Source organism: Myodes glareolus, chromosome 1, assembly GCF_982192425.1.
Source record: "Myodes glareolus chromosome 1, mMyoGla1.1, whole genome shotgun sequence".
Lineage (NCBI taxonomy): Eukaryota > Metazoa > Chordata > Mammalia > Rodentia > Cricetidae > Myodes > Myodes glareolus.
The window spans coordinates 17,098,947-17,113,186 of NC_142026.1; the positions used below are offsets into that span (position 1 = coordinate 17,098,947).

At 46.9% G+C, this 14,240-nt stretch overlaps 2 protein-coding genes across 6 annotated transcripts in view; one reads left to right on the plus strand and one right to left on the minus strand.

The window, feature by feature from the left end:
* Positions 1-1,020: 1,020 nt before the first annotated feature.
* Positions 1,021-6,635, minus strand: Rnf25 (ring finger protein 25). 3 transcript variants are annotated; one of them, XM_048459028.3, is made up of 10 exons: positions 6,520-6,635; positions 4,294-4,368; positions 3,941-4,043; positions 3,785-3,852; positions 3,619-3,688; positions 3,074-3,145; positions 2,840-2,977; positions 2,437-2,526; positions 1,803-1,937; positions 1,022-1,641 (listed from the first exon to the last, which is right to left on the minus strand). In XM_048459028.3, exons 1-10 carry the CDS (start codon positions 6,558-6,560, stop codon positions 1,063-1,065), a joined length of 1,371 nt encoding a protein of 456 aa, XP_048314985.1. In that variant the 5' UTR covers positions 6,561-6,635; the 3' UTR covers positions 1,022-1,062. The 3 variants fall into 3 exon arrangements, with proteins under 3 accessions (XP_048314986.1, XP_048314985.1, XP_048314984.1); XM_048459027.3 differs by having other exon boundaries at positions 1,023-1,641; positions 2,437-2,529; XM_048459029.3 differs by lacking the exon at positions 2,437-2,526 and having other exon boundaries at positions 1,021-1,641.
* The window catches only part of Stk36 (serine/threonine kinase 36), a 29,260-nt gene continuing 21,642 nt past the window's right edge, over positions 6,623-14,240 (plus strand). The window contains exons 1-7 of one of the 3 annotated variants that reach the window (XM_048459003.3): positions 6,623-6,792; positions 7,214-7,390; positions 8,359-8,499; positions 8,612-8,689; positions 11,440-11,570; positions 12,030-12,279; positions 14,052-14,145. In XM_048459003.3, the coding sequence (XP_048314960.3) occupies positions 7,307-7,390; positions 8,359-8,499; positions 8,612-8,689; positions 11,440-11,570; positions 12,030-12,279; positions 14,052-14,145 (778 nt within the window). In that variant the 5' untranslated portion in view covers positions 6,623-6,792; positions 7,214-7,306. Of the gene's footprint in view, positions 6,793-7,213; positions 7,391-8,120; positions 8,246-8,358; positions 8,500-8,611; positions 8,690-11,439; positions 11,571-12,029; positions 12,280-14,051; positions 14,146-14,240 lie in introns of those variants that run through there. The other 2 variants (XM_048459004.3, XM_087904330.1) reach the window with 2 other exon arrangements.

The following is a 14,240-nucleotide window of genomic DNA, read 5'->3' on the forward strand; positions in this document are numbered from 1 at the left end:
AGTAAGAGGCTTTGTTGCCCGATGTGGCACACGTTTTGTTTTTTGTTTTTGTTTTTTTATTTTTGAGGCAGAGTTCTGTGTAGCCTTAGCTGTCCTGGAACTCACTCTGTAGACCAGGCTGGCCTTGAAGTCAGAAATCTACCTGCCTCTGCCTCCCAAATGATGGTATTAAAGGTGTGCCATTTGGCACATACTTTTAATTCCAGAGCTAAAGTAGTTAAGATTGCAAAAAGCTCACGACTAACCTGAACTACGCAGTAAGACCTTTTTTCCCTTCAAAACAACCAAGGGGCTTAGGACGTAGCTCAGGTGGCAGAATGCTTGCTTAGCATTCGTAGACTGGCCATGATGGCAATGGCTGTAACCCTAGCACTCATGACGTGAAGCAGGGATTCTTCAACTGCATAAATCTTGAAGCTAGTCTGGGCTACATGGAACCCTATCTCCAAACAACCAACAGGTCAACAGTGCACTCCTGTAAATGTGGGTATGGACAGGGAGTTATATGCTGTGGTACTGCCCAAATGTCAACCGTAATCTCAAAACGACCACACTGGCAGGGAAGTAAGACCCTTCTCACCTTGGCATTTTTGGAGAACAGACTAGGAGCAAAGGTGAGAACCCCCTGCCATACCCAAATCTTTTTATTTTTTTATTTTATTTATTATGTTCTGTCTGCATGTTTGCCTGCATGCCAGGAAAGGGCACCAGATCTCATAGATGGTTGTGAGCCACCATGTGGTGACTGGGAATTTAACTCAGGACCTCAGGTAGCTAGGTAGAGATAGCTCCTAACCTCTGAGCTATCTCTCCAGCCCTCATACCCAAATCTTGTAGCAATTTATGAAGAACCATACCCACCTTGCAACTGTCAGTAACTCCAGCTCTAGGTGATCTGACACCCTCAAACAGACATACATGCAGGCAAAACGCCAGTGCACATAAAAGAAAAATAATTAAAAAAAAAAAGCCATTCCATACAAGCTAGGTGCTGTTAAGCAAAGGCCAAATCTTTTTATTGCCTCCCTCCCACCCCCAATTCCCTGTCCCCCCACAGTACTGCTAGGAACCTTCTTCGGATTCCAAGCCCAGGGGCTCCCTGCGAGTACCAGACCGGTATGCTCCCTGGCCCCGAGGTAGGTGGGAATAGGAAGAACCTGGTGTACGGCTTTTGGAGCGTTCCCAGCGAGCACAGTCCCGAGTCCTGCGAGCTGTGGAGCCCTGCCAGCTACCAGGCCCCTTCTCCTGAGGGAGACCTGTAAGCCCTTTGTTACGGGGTTCTGGTTTTAAGTCCACAGGCTCTTTGAGAGGCTTCTCAGGAGGTGGCAGTTCTTGGATATCACTGGTACCTTTTGCGGTACAGCACTCCCCTCCTTTCGGGTGCCTCCGATCATACCGTCGCCAGGATCCACGACCAGATCGTGGAGGATCTAGCATGGATTTCTTGGTCTCACCCAGCCTTTGTTGATTTGGGCCAGCCCCTGGAATCTTCTCATACACACACTGGGTAGCCATGGGTAGAGGAGTTGGAACGGCTGATTGGGCAGCTAGGGAAGTAGATTGTTCTGCAGAAAGGGCATTAGGTGGTTGGGGCTCTCTGGAGACATCTACAACTGACTCGGGTTCCACAGCAGCAGGAGGCTGGGAAGAAGAGAGGCAATGCATCAAGGAAGACCCCTCTCTACCCAACCATTACCAATCTGTAACCTCCCCATGCAGAATGAAGCACACCCTAGGGCCATGGTGTTCATAAGAACACTGGAGGCATTGAGGCCAAGAGGGGAGCCCTTTCCTTTCCTCACCTGCTGAAGGCTAATAAAGTACCGGTTCCGTTCAGCTTCAAGGTCGATGATGCCACCCTTCTCCTGTTGCCTCTGATACAGCCTCTTGAGCTCTTCCTGTTGGCGCAAGCTCTCTGCACTGGGTTGGTAAAGCTCCTTAAAGGAAAGGAAGCAGAATGACAGGAGAAAAAAACAAAATGAGAAAGCAGACGACTTGATTGTCCTAGGAGAGTTGCACAAGGTTCCTGGTTTTTTTGTTTGGTTTTAGACAAGAATTTTATATAGCCCAGATTGGCCTCAAACTCACCATATGACCAAGCATGACCTTGAACTGCTTATCCTCCTGCCTCCACTTCCTGGATGCCAGGATTACATGAATGTACCACTGTACCAGGTTTTTTAATGTAGTTCTGGGGATCGAAACTAGGACTTTGTGTATGCTAGGCAAGTGTACTACCAAATGAGCCACATTCCTATCTTGGTTTTCTTCCTCAGAGTTGGGCTTCTGAAGTCTTAGGCTCCTGGTGGGGGTTGCGGCTTTGCAGAGTAGTCTTATGCAAGTCAAACCCAACTCCAGAGAATTCAGCACAGACAAGATGCCATTTCTCTCTAGAATGCCACTATGCCTGGCTTAGACCAGAAGGAAATCCCTTACCATGGGTTGTTGGGGTTCAGGGGCTGCTTTCAGCGAGGCAAGATCATACACAAGGGGCTCCCTGCACACAGGACACTGCACACCGACTGCCTTCTAAAACAAGAGGAGAAGTCACATCCTGCTTCTTGTCAGCCAGCCCAGTCTGCAGGGCTGGGACTGAAGGGCACAAGCGTTAGCTGCTCAGCATGAGGGGGGAGGAGGACAGGGCAGCCTAAGGAAAGGTCTGGAGAGACTGCAAAGCTGCATGCAATGTGTCAGTGTACTCAGGGATGCCTTTCTGCATAGGGGTGAGATTCAGCCTCAAAGGTATCTCTAAATGACAAAAAGCCACTAGACTGGAGGGATGGAGACGGATGTGAGGTATAAGGGTACCAAGCAAGAAAGCGGGTCTGGCGATGTCTACCTGTTTGGGGACAACATGCTGTCGCTCCTGTTCCTGTCCTTGTGTCTTCAGCTCTTGTTCCATGTGCTGGATGTATCGAGCAAGGCAGTGGCAGTGGAAGTAGTGATAACAGGGTGTTTTGGTAAAGGCCTCCTTTTCCTGTAAGGAGACAGAAGCGGAGTTCTGTATCAGTGCCCACTCACTAGCCCTTCCCTGTCTGCCCAAGCTCACTCCAGCTCCAGCTGAGAAACCCACCTGGAAACCATAGAGGCAGATGACACACTGACCATGGGGGATATTGTTGTCTGTGAGAATTTCCTTCCCTTTCTGAAAGGAGAGAAGATTGTGAACACAATCCATGTACTTCTCCCAGGAGTGACTGGTTGGGTGTGACATCCACCAAGCCAGCTTATTACCTATCGTTTATGCAATCCTATCCTGGTAATGTTCTACTTGCAAGAATCCCTCTCTATGCATCCCCCACCCCTGCCCATTTGACCTTCCTGGTTTCAAAATCTAAGTAAATTATTTCTCCTCTTACTAAGTCACCTTTAATATACTTGGAGATAAAAATAATGTTTCTAGCTTGGCATTGTGGCACACACCGTTAATCCAGCACTAGGGAGGCAGAGGCAGGGAAGCTACTCAACTATAGTTTGAAGGGTTTTTTTGTTGTTGTTGTTCTGTTTTTAAATACTGAGTTCTTTTTCTAACTGAGGCCTTAAACAAACAAGGACTAAATGTACTGACTACAAAAATGCTCTGAAAGGAAGGACATTTTCCCGGACCATACATTTTACCTCAATGAGTTCATAGAGCATGGCTGTGCCTAGCCCCTCCTCGGCCACATGGCCCAGTGCCTGTGAGATCCTGGGAGGGTAGAAATGAAGCCAATATTAAAACTTCTTTCCTTCAACAGGTAGAGCTGAATTCTGAGTTCTCCCTGCCCCAACTATCCCAACTTACTTGTGAATCTGCTCATCTGAAAGCCCTCGGGGGTTACGGATGGAGATCTGTGGCACCTCATGGGGGTACTAGTGCAGAAAAACAACACCCAGTCATTATAGTGACTGCTCGGGGGACTCTCCCCTTCCTCCCTTTACAGTCATACAGCGGCCTCACCTGCACCGGGACCTGAAGCACCAGAGTAAAGCAGACAAACTGAGAATCTTGGACCTCTGCGGTGGCAGGGTGCAGAGTGATAAAGATCTCCCATGGTGAAGATCTGCAGGTGGAGACGCAGGATGTGACTGGGCAGGGGCTTGAAAGCTAGGGAGGAGGGGGGGTGAGATAGTAAAGCAGGTAGAGGAATGCACATTGGACTTGCTTCTTTGCGGGGTGTGGGGGGAGTAAGAGACTAGTGTCTGTATGCCGAGCATCACCTCGGAGTCAAGGCTCATAGCACCCTAAGCCCAGATTCTGTGCAGAATCGTCTGATCACTAAGACTCCTGCCCGCCCATAACTGAATACGCACCTGCCATTTCCTTTCATCACCTGTAGTTCATCCAGATAGATAGACTCTAATACTTCAACTTCAGAAGGAAGGACCCTGGAGAGTAAGGGGGACACTGAGTCACCACTATAGCTTTGCCTGCTGAAGCCTGCCAAGGCTGATGAAGACTGACTTAAAAAAACAAAAAACAACAACAACAAAAAAAGGAATCTGTCTCAATACATTCCCTTGTCAAATTACCCTGTAAAATTGGGAAATGTTTCTTTAAGTTGTCAACTGGCCAGGTAGAAAGAATGGGAATTAGATTTTAGAGTTCACCTCTGCCAACCTGAGAAAACAGAGTCCCACAGAGTTGAAACAACGAACCAAGGCTTAAGACAGGAGGAGGAAAGGGAGCAGTCAGAGCCAGGCCCTGACTTCCTGCTCTAGCTGGACAGCTGCTTATCCTTTGGTGGCTCCTCTCTGACCTACATACATGGCGTTCATTCATTACTAACAAGGTTACCAAGGTTTACTACTCCCGTCTGCCTACACTACTGTTCAGCACAGTCCCCTGTACCCTGGGTACTGCCAATAACCTTGCCAGCACGAGTCAGTCTAAGCATTTCTAAAAGCTATACCAAGATGAACAGGTTTAAGGAACCTAAAAGCGAAACAGCAGCAGAAGAACCGCAGGCAGAAACATGTAGTCAGCTCACTTAGAAGCCTGAGTTACACTCTCTACCACCTAGAGATAATACAACATACTCACTAGGACTACTGGGAGACTTAAAAATGATTTGTTTATACAAAGTGCCCAAGTGTCTGAGACACAGTATGTAGCTTAAGTGATCTTTCTCCCCCTTTAAGAGGAAAGAGAAGGGCATAATCTGAGCACACATGACACTGGAGGTATAGTTAACCCCATCATCACGTCTAGTACAGGGTAAACATTTAAACATGCAACAACAGCTGTAAAGGCACTGAAGATGAGCGACTGGGTCCACGGCTCTACCCAGGTGATATACAGAAGCCTGTACCAAGAGGGAAGGCACCCAGGATGGCCTTTATTAGTGGTGGTTATTATACTACTTTTAGCATTCTTTTTAAGCCTTACGCAGAAACCTTAAAATACAAAGCTTATATTATCTCACAAATAAAAAGGACATTCTGGCTGACATAGACTGTTGCAACCACTGCTACTCTCTCCTAGCTCAGGTGTTCCCTTCATAATCTTCCCAAGAACAAAGAGCACTAGTCTCCATGGCTTTATAAAGGAAATTACTGGGTGGCCTCCCTGAACCAACGTAACACCAAGGTACAGGCTCAGTTAGGACATCTTTCAGTATTTTAACCACCTTAGGTGACCTGGGTCTTGGATGTAAGATACAGACTGGGACAATGACAAGGTCGTAAGTGACAGAAGAGGGGTGTGTGGGTAGTGGGCTATCCTAGCACTTAGAGTATAAGGCCTTAGGTTAGACCGACGTCCTTTGGGTTATCTAGTCTCTTGAGGGCTTATACTTCAACAATTAATAAAAAGCAGGCTTTTATGAACGTTACAAATCCACAGTGACCCTCCCAACTACTCTGAAGTAATGCCACGCCCACTTTTTTTTTTTTTTTAAACAGCTGACACCGACTCACAGGAACTAGCTGGTCTGGTCAGCATCACATCCAGCTAATTAAATAAGAAGTGAGCACATCTTTAGCTTCCAAACTCAAGTCCTTAAAGGCCTTTGGTCTCTTTTTCAGAATGCTCGAGAGAGAGTAGGGGGACTTGCTTATGTGGGGAGTAAGGCTCTTCTGACAATAGTTCTTAGTGCTGTCGGGGATACGCGAGGGTGAGGAAAGCTTAGGCAGAAATGATCTGGGCCAAAGGGCACAATCCTAGGGGCACGAGGGACACGACGTGGAGGAGGACGTCCGTCCCGAGAGGCGGGAGGTGTGATGAGCAACCATCCTCCAGACCCCAGAAAGTCACATCAGGGAGAAGCGGAAGGGATAGGGCCGTAGGAGGGGCCAACTGGGTCGATAAGGCGTGGGCCCAAGTGGCCAACCCGGCGCAGACCCGGTCCCTTCTCAGGTCAGTGTCCCTCCACCTTCCGCTCCCGGTCCAGTAGCTCGCCTAGGAAAGGATGTCAAGGTTTCTGCCACCTCTTGCCCCTTGATTCACCCCTCATGCCCGCGGTTCGGACGATTAGAAGCTGTTGCTAGTTCCCAGCACCAGATCCAGGCAGCCAGTCAAAACCTATGACCCAAAGTTACCAGTCCTCTTCCCCAGCAGCTGCCGACGCAGACGCCGCCATGTCTTCTCCGGCTCTTAGCCGGAACCGGAAATACCTTTTGGGAAGTTAGAGGCGGAAAACTAGGGCGGGGCGGGGTAAAGAAAGCTGGAGCCGTTTCTAGGCAACTGAAGACTCTAGGTCCTTTGTGGGGCCCGATAGCCAAGCGACAGATGTGCCCTAGAAAGTGCGAATGGGCGGTTCGTGTCTGTCACACATCTCTGAGAGTTTTGTCCTTTAAACTTCTGACCAGCTGGTAAGAGTGGGAAACTAACGAGAGCAGCAATGAGGAATGGAGAAAAGGAAAGCAGGCAGCTGGTAGGGACTCAGTTAGAGGCCCGGGGCCCCCAGCCCTCGGCCTGCGAATCTTGGAGTATCTAGAGTGGGGGAATGTTGGGGAACCTCGGCTCGCGATGGGAGTCAAGAGCAGCGGCGCTGGGGGAGCTGAGGATGTCAGGAACTCGGGAGCTAGAGAAGGAGCATGTGAGCAACGCTGGTGGAGAGGGGAAAGGGGACACGGTAGGCTGTGGGCACCTAGCCTGAGTGGGAGGCTCGAGGCGTTCCGATTTCAAGATCTGATCATCTTTCCATCCTAATCATGTTTTTGAGGACTGGGTTATTGTGAAAAGTTGGAAAAGGCATGACTGATAACGTATATCTTTCTTCCATGTTCCAAGTCAGGCCTCGCAGATGTGTGGAACTGCCCCTGGAGCTACAGTTCGTTGCCACCGTCTTCTTTCTGCCGTCTGAGAGACCCTGAAACCCTTGCCATGGAAAAGTACCACGTTTTGGAGATGATTGGAGAAGGCTCTTTTGGCAGAGTGTATAAGGGCCGAAAGAAATATAGTGCTCAGGTAGTGAACAGAGATACCTTCTGAGTGGGATCCAGTGCACCTACTCCAGCAGAAACCTGGGACAGAAGGGTTTCACAGTGTATATTTCTCGGTCACGACTCCAGTATATTTCCTAGGATATTTAGACTCTGAAATTTTATTTTTTGGAGTCAGATCCAAGCCTTAGAACTAGGGACAAACTACCTAACCACTCCATGCTTCTGTTTCCCCCAAATTGTACCATGGGGGGGAAGGATAGATGAGGTCTGAGCATTAAAGGTGTTTCACACTTAATTACTTAGCCCAATGCCTGACCCCTGCTAAACAACACAAACTGTCAATGTTCTTTTTATTCCCTCAGAAAAGATAAGCCACTTGCACTCGCTCCCTCCACCCACATTTCCTTCTCTTTCCCCTAAATCTCTCCTTGAGTCCTTTGCTTCGGTCAGAACACCTGTCCCAGAATCCATCAGAGGGATCTACTTGGCAGTAACTGTTTCCCCCTGGTGATGGGTAGACAAACAGTAAATCCACAGTACCCTGGGGGAAAGTCAAGGTGGGAGGTTAGCATGTGTTAGTATTCATACTAAGAATTGGTCAAGCAGTATAAATCTTGCATTGTGGAGCTCTGAGATAAAGCTTGGAATATTTGCATTGTGTGTGCCTGTTAGAGAGAGAGAGAGAGAGAGAGAGAGAGAGAGAGAGAGAGAGAAAGGAGAATCAGTTTTTCAGTTTTATTGGGTTTACTTAAAGGAGTATAAGTGGGAAGTTACAGGAGCAGAAGTGACTCAAAGACAACAGTATCACAAAGCCCACCCCAGCATGTGTGATAGCTCATGAAAACTGAAAACCTGGAGCGCACCGCACTCCTTACAGGTACCTTGACAGGATGGAGAATGTCTCTTTTGGGCAGCTCACTGGGTCTGAGAGTTTCTTTGTGCTTCTCCATGGTGTGGTTATGCCTTGGTTCTTTGCTTTACCGCTGACAGGTGGTGGCCTTAAAGTTCATCCCCAAACTGGGGCGCTCAGAGAAAGAGCTAAGGAATCTGCAGCGAGAGATTGAAATCATGCGAGGTCTGTGGCACCCCAACATTGTGCATATGCTCGACAGCTTTGAGACTGACAAAGAGGTGTGTTTGGAGGGTGTTGTGTGGCCTCTCTCCAAGCCCAAGGGCCCCAGACATTTGTTAACCGCAGAGTGCATGACTGCCCCATCCGTATCGCACTGCCTTCTCCTCGCAGGTGGTGGTGGTGACAGACTATGCCGAGGGAGAACTTTTTCAGATTCTGGAAGATGATGGAAAACTTCCTGAAGACCAGGTATGCTTCCTGGCTCAACGTTCCTATGCTTTGAATCTCTCTCTGGGTGAAGAGCTAGGAGTGCAAGCTGAGGGCGTCAAGGTTCATGTGTGTGTGTGTGTGTGTGTAAAATATATATGAGGGCATATTTGTGTATGTGCAAATACGTGTAGGCTCATGTGTCCATACATGTGCATACATGCAGAGTCCAGAGGTTAGGGTCAATGTCTTCTTCAACTGTTTTCCACCTTTATTTTTTGATGTTAGAGCTCTCATTGACCTTCAGACTCTGGATTGGATCTCTGGCCAACAAGCTGTAAGGATATGCCTATCTTAGCCCCTCCCCCAACACCAGGGCTACAGATGTGTGACGCCATACCCAGCTTTTTTTCTCTAGAATTTTTATTTTTATTGCACTATACATGTTTCCTCTGCTCTGTTCCCTTCCTCCCTTTCCCCTTCTACCCTGCCCCATGACCCCCACCCTCCCAATTTGCTCAGGAGATCATCTTTTTCTCCTTCCTATGTAGATCCATGTAGGTCTCTCTTAGAGTCCTCTTTGTTGTCTAGGTTCTCTGGGGTTGTGGACTGTAGGCTGGTTTTTCTTTGCTTTATGTCTAAAAGCCACTTATGAGTGAGTACGTATTATATTTGTCTTTCTGGGTCTGGATTACCTAACTCAATATGTTTTTTTCTAGATCCATCCATTTGCTTGCAAATTTCAATGTATTATTTTTTACTGCTGAGTAGTACTCCATTTGTGTAAATGTACCACATTTTTATTCATTCTTCAGTAGAGTGGCATCTAGGTTGTTTCCAGGTTCTGGTTATTACAAATAATGCTTCTATGAACATAGTTGAGTACATGTCCTTGTGGTACAGTTGAGCATCCTTTGGGTATATACCCAAAAGTGGTATTCCTGTATCTTGAGGTATATTGTTTCCTGATTTTCTGAGAAATCGCCATGCTGATTTTAAAGTGGGTGTACCAGTTTGCACTCCCACCAGCAAAGCAGGAGTGTTCCCCTTACCCCACATCCTCTCCAGCATAAGCTGTCATCAGTGTTTTTTATCTTGGCCATTCTGACAGGTGTAAGATGGAATCTCAGAGTTATTTCTCTGTTGTCTAAGAATCATACCCAGCTTTTAATATAGATGCTGAGAATCCAAATTCCCAAGTCCTAATGCATATGCAATGGGCACTTCACCAGTTGAACCGTCTCCTCAACCCTTACAATTCTTTAAAAAAATTATTATATATTTTGTGTTGGAGGTGGGTATGTGCATGTACCTGCAGACCAGAGCACATGTGGAGTGAGAGGAAAACTTGCAGGAGTCAGAGTCAGTTCTCCTCTTTCACCATGAGTGTCCCAGTGATCGAACTCAGGTCATTAGGCTTAGCATCAGGTCCCTTTACTCACTGAGTCATCTCACCAGCCACCTTTGAAGACTCTAGATATATGTAGAGGCAGTATAGTGTGAGAGTTAAATATCGGAACACCGGGACCACAGTATTTGAGCACAAAGCTTGCCCCTCACTAGCTGGGTCTCCACAGACAAATAACTCTTATGTCTTTGTATTTGGTTTCTTCTTCAGTAAAATGAGGTTAGTAATAATATCTACCTTGTAAGGCTCTTTGAGGATTAATGATTTAATTCATCAGGATGATAAATAACTGTTATTGATGTTGCGGGTATTGGTCATTGTTATTATTTCTTCAAGGAAAAAGGCCAGTATTAGAGAGAGTAGTAAGAGAAGCATTGTGGTTGTACAGGACTCACCATTAGGGCAAAGAGGCTGGCAATGGGATTTGGTTGAGGAGTATCCAACTACATTCACTCTCGGTGTTTCTTTTTACTCTCAACAGGTAGGTCCTCTCCAACCCCAGAAGTGCCATCACTGCTCCAAGTAGTCACCTTAAACTGGGGCTGTATAGCTCGGAAGAGTACTTGCCTTCCATGAAACCCTGGGATGGATTCCCAGAACCACATAAAACTGGACTTGGTGGCACATACATATAATCTCAGCCCTGGTAAGGTAGAGGCAGGAGAATCAGAAATTCAAGGTCATCCTCAGCTGTATGGCAAATTCAAGGCCAGCCTGGGATACATGAGACTCTTGTCTCAAACAAGCAAACAAAAAAGTAATCATTTTACTGTTTTGTCTGCCTTGTTTAAGTGACTGTTTAAAAGGGGTTTTACCCTATTTAAAACACCTAATATGCACACACAATTTCCTTCATGCCAGGTATCATTCTGAGCACTTCTTTACATGCTTTCATTCCATTAATATATGCAATAGTCGTGGGATGTAGATGCTCCATTATTGTCACATTATATAGATGATGACTCTGGGAAACACAGAATAATTTGTTCATGGTAATGAGGCCAATAAGAGAGAATAGATTTTCCTTGAGCAAATGAAAGGATGAATTAAGGGGAACAAGAACCAAGGAGGGTATAGTGTAATGGAGACTCTAGAAGGGAAGGAAAGAACAGAAAGTCAAATTAGCCTCAGTACTGGAAGCCCTTGGCTTAGCAGCTTCTTCCTCTGACCTTTTTTTGAATTATTATTATGTATACAATATTCTGTCTGTGTGTATGTCTGCAGGCCAGAAAAGGGCACCAGATCTCATTACAGGTGGTTATGAGCCACCATGTGGTTGCCAGGAATTGAACTCAGGACCTTTGGAAGAGCAGGCAATGCTCTTAACCTCTGAGCCATCTCTCCAGCCCTTCCTCTGACCTTTCTTTCACTTGTTGGACCCTAGGTTCAGGCCATCGCTGCCCAGTTGGTGTCTGCTCTGTACTATCTGCATTCCCACCGCATCCTACACCGGGACATGAAACCTCAGAACATTCTTCTCGCCAAGGGCGGTGGCATCAAGCTTTGTGACTTTGGGTAGGGTTTTCTGAGCTTCCATCTGTGCTTCTCCTTCAGGGAGCCCTAGACTACCCAAAGCCTCATGTTAGAACCAGAGCTGGAGAGTGGGTCTTTGGAACTGGTCAAAGGTACTGTGTCTGCTTTGGTTCAGGTTATCCCATATGCTAACAGGTAGTAAGTGGTCAGGTTTCATTTTCTTTTAAAAAATGTTCTTATGACGTTTATTTATTGTGCATGTGGAGGTGTGGGCACACATATGCCATGGCATGGTTGTAGATATCAGAGGACAACTTGCAGGAATCAGTTCCCTCCTTCCACCATATGAATCCTGGGGATGGAACTCAAGTCATCAGGCATAATGGCAGGTCCCTTTACCACTGAGCCATCAATCACACCAGTCACTGTCCCCAGATGTAATTTTCTAGTTGTGACTAGGTCAAGAAGATCTTTCTCATTTCAGTCCTGTCACCTCCACAGGTTTGCCCGAGCCATGAGCACTAACACCATGGTGCTGACGTCCATCAAAGGCACACCACTCTATATGTCTCCAGAGCTGGTGGAGGAGCGACCCTACGACCACACGGCAGACCTCTGGTCTGTAGGCTGCATCCTGTATGAGCTGGCTGTAGGCACGCCTCCCTTCTACACCACCAGCATCTTTCAGCTAGTTAACCTCATTCTCAAGGACCCTGTGCGCTGGCCCTCTGCCATCAGTCCCTGCTTCAAGGTGATAGGAGATAAAGGGGGTGACTTTTATATCAGAAACCTGCCTTCCTCTATCTCTGCCCCTTTCTCAAAATCTATGCAGGCAGGCAATGCTCTATCACAGTAGGAAGTAATGTCGAGGCACCAGCAAGGAAGAGCTGGGCTTCATGTGGCCCCAGTCCCACTGACCCACTATTAGTGGCAGTGTAGGGAGCAGTCTCGCTGCTCGTCACACTGGTGTCAGTGTTCTTCAGCTATTAGAGGGGCTGGTGGTTGGGGTGGGTGACAGGAAGTGGCACCTCCTCATTGTAGCTATGTCCCAGCAGGTTGGTGGGGAGAGAAAGAGGAGTTTGTTGTTCTTATCTAGGGCAAGGTTGTGGGCCTCAGTAGAATTCAAATACAGTCTTCTCTCAGAATAAAATTTCATTACAGGTTCCCTTTGGCTTATCGAAAGTGGAAGGGAGACACAATTTCCCCTAACTTACATAGTTGGGGATGCTCAAATAATTCTCAAAAAAGTTAAAGGAGCTTTAAATGAGGGTTGTATCCCTAGAATCTTCCTTCTTCCTTAGGTAGATTTGCAGGAATCTTCAGCAACAGCTATAGTTATACAATCACCACATTTTAGAACAGTGCTCATAGCCTATTAGTAGCTTCTTAAGATCATTCTTTCTTTTTTTTAATATTTATTTATTTATTATGTATACAATATTCTGTCTGTGTGTATGCCTGCAGGCCAGAAGAGGGCACCAGACCTCATTATAGATGGTTGTGAGCCACCATGTGGTTGCTGGGAATTGAAATCAGGACCTTTGGAAGAGCAGGCAATGCTCTTAACCTCTGAGCCATCTCTCCAGCCCCCAGATCATTCTTTCTTAAAAGATTTATTTTTATTTAAGTGTGTATGTGTTCGTGCAAGCTCTCTCAGAGGCTAGATGCCTCAGATCCCCTGAAGCTCGAATTACAGGCAGTCGTGAGCTCCTGATATGGCTGCTCGGAACCAAACTCATGTCCTTTGGAAGTGCTTTTACCCACTGAGCTCTCTCTCCAGTGCCTACCTTCTGTTCTTGTTGCAGGCCTAATTAAGGGTTTTTTCTTAACAGATATACCCTTTCTGACCCTTCCCACATCTGAAAATTCACTGAGTGTTCCCAAACACATCCTTGAACCATTGCTTGTTTGTGTATGTGTTTAATCATGAATGCATCAATTCATCTCCTTCCACAAACAACCTGTGACTACGAATGTTTACTTTCTGAAGATGACTGTGGAAGTGACATTTCTCTTCCAGATTTTCCTCCCTATTCCTCAAAGTGGCATGGAGATTTGTTTGTAGTCAGAGGCCACTTGTTTGTTTCCTGGCCACCCAGACCTGAAATAATCACACAGAAACTGTATTATTACAATAGTGCTTGGCCTATTAGCTTATGCATATTTCTAGCTAATCCTTACATCTTAAATCAACCCATCTCTATTAATCTGTGCATTGCCTCGTGATTGTAGCCTACTGTAGCCATCTAGCATCTGGAGTTTGTCTCCTGCAGCGGCTACATGGCTTCTCCTTGACTTTGCCTTCTTTTTCCAGCATTCAGTTTAGTTGTGTCCCATCCGGTGTCTCCCCACCCCCAGATGAAGGCAGTGGTCTGATTGAATCCTAAGGGATGAGTTTTTAAAAGTGTGTTTGAGCTGCTGTAAGAACAGACGCAGGAGTCAACTTGCCAGCACCAATGAGTGTTTAGGGGGAGCCTGGAGGAAGGGCAGGGAGGGCTGATGAAGTTTTATTTCTCTTCGTAGAACTTCCTGCAAGGGCTGCTCACCAAAGACCCCCGGCAGCGTCTGTCATGGCCAGACCTCTTGCATCACCCCTTTATTGCGGGCCGTGTCACCAGTGAGTCACCAGGGTTCCCAGGGCTCTGACCTTCCTTAGCATTTCTCCAGTCTTCCTCCCTCCTCACTGTCTGGATGCCATACACCTTCCTCCCC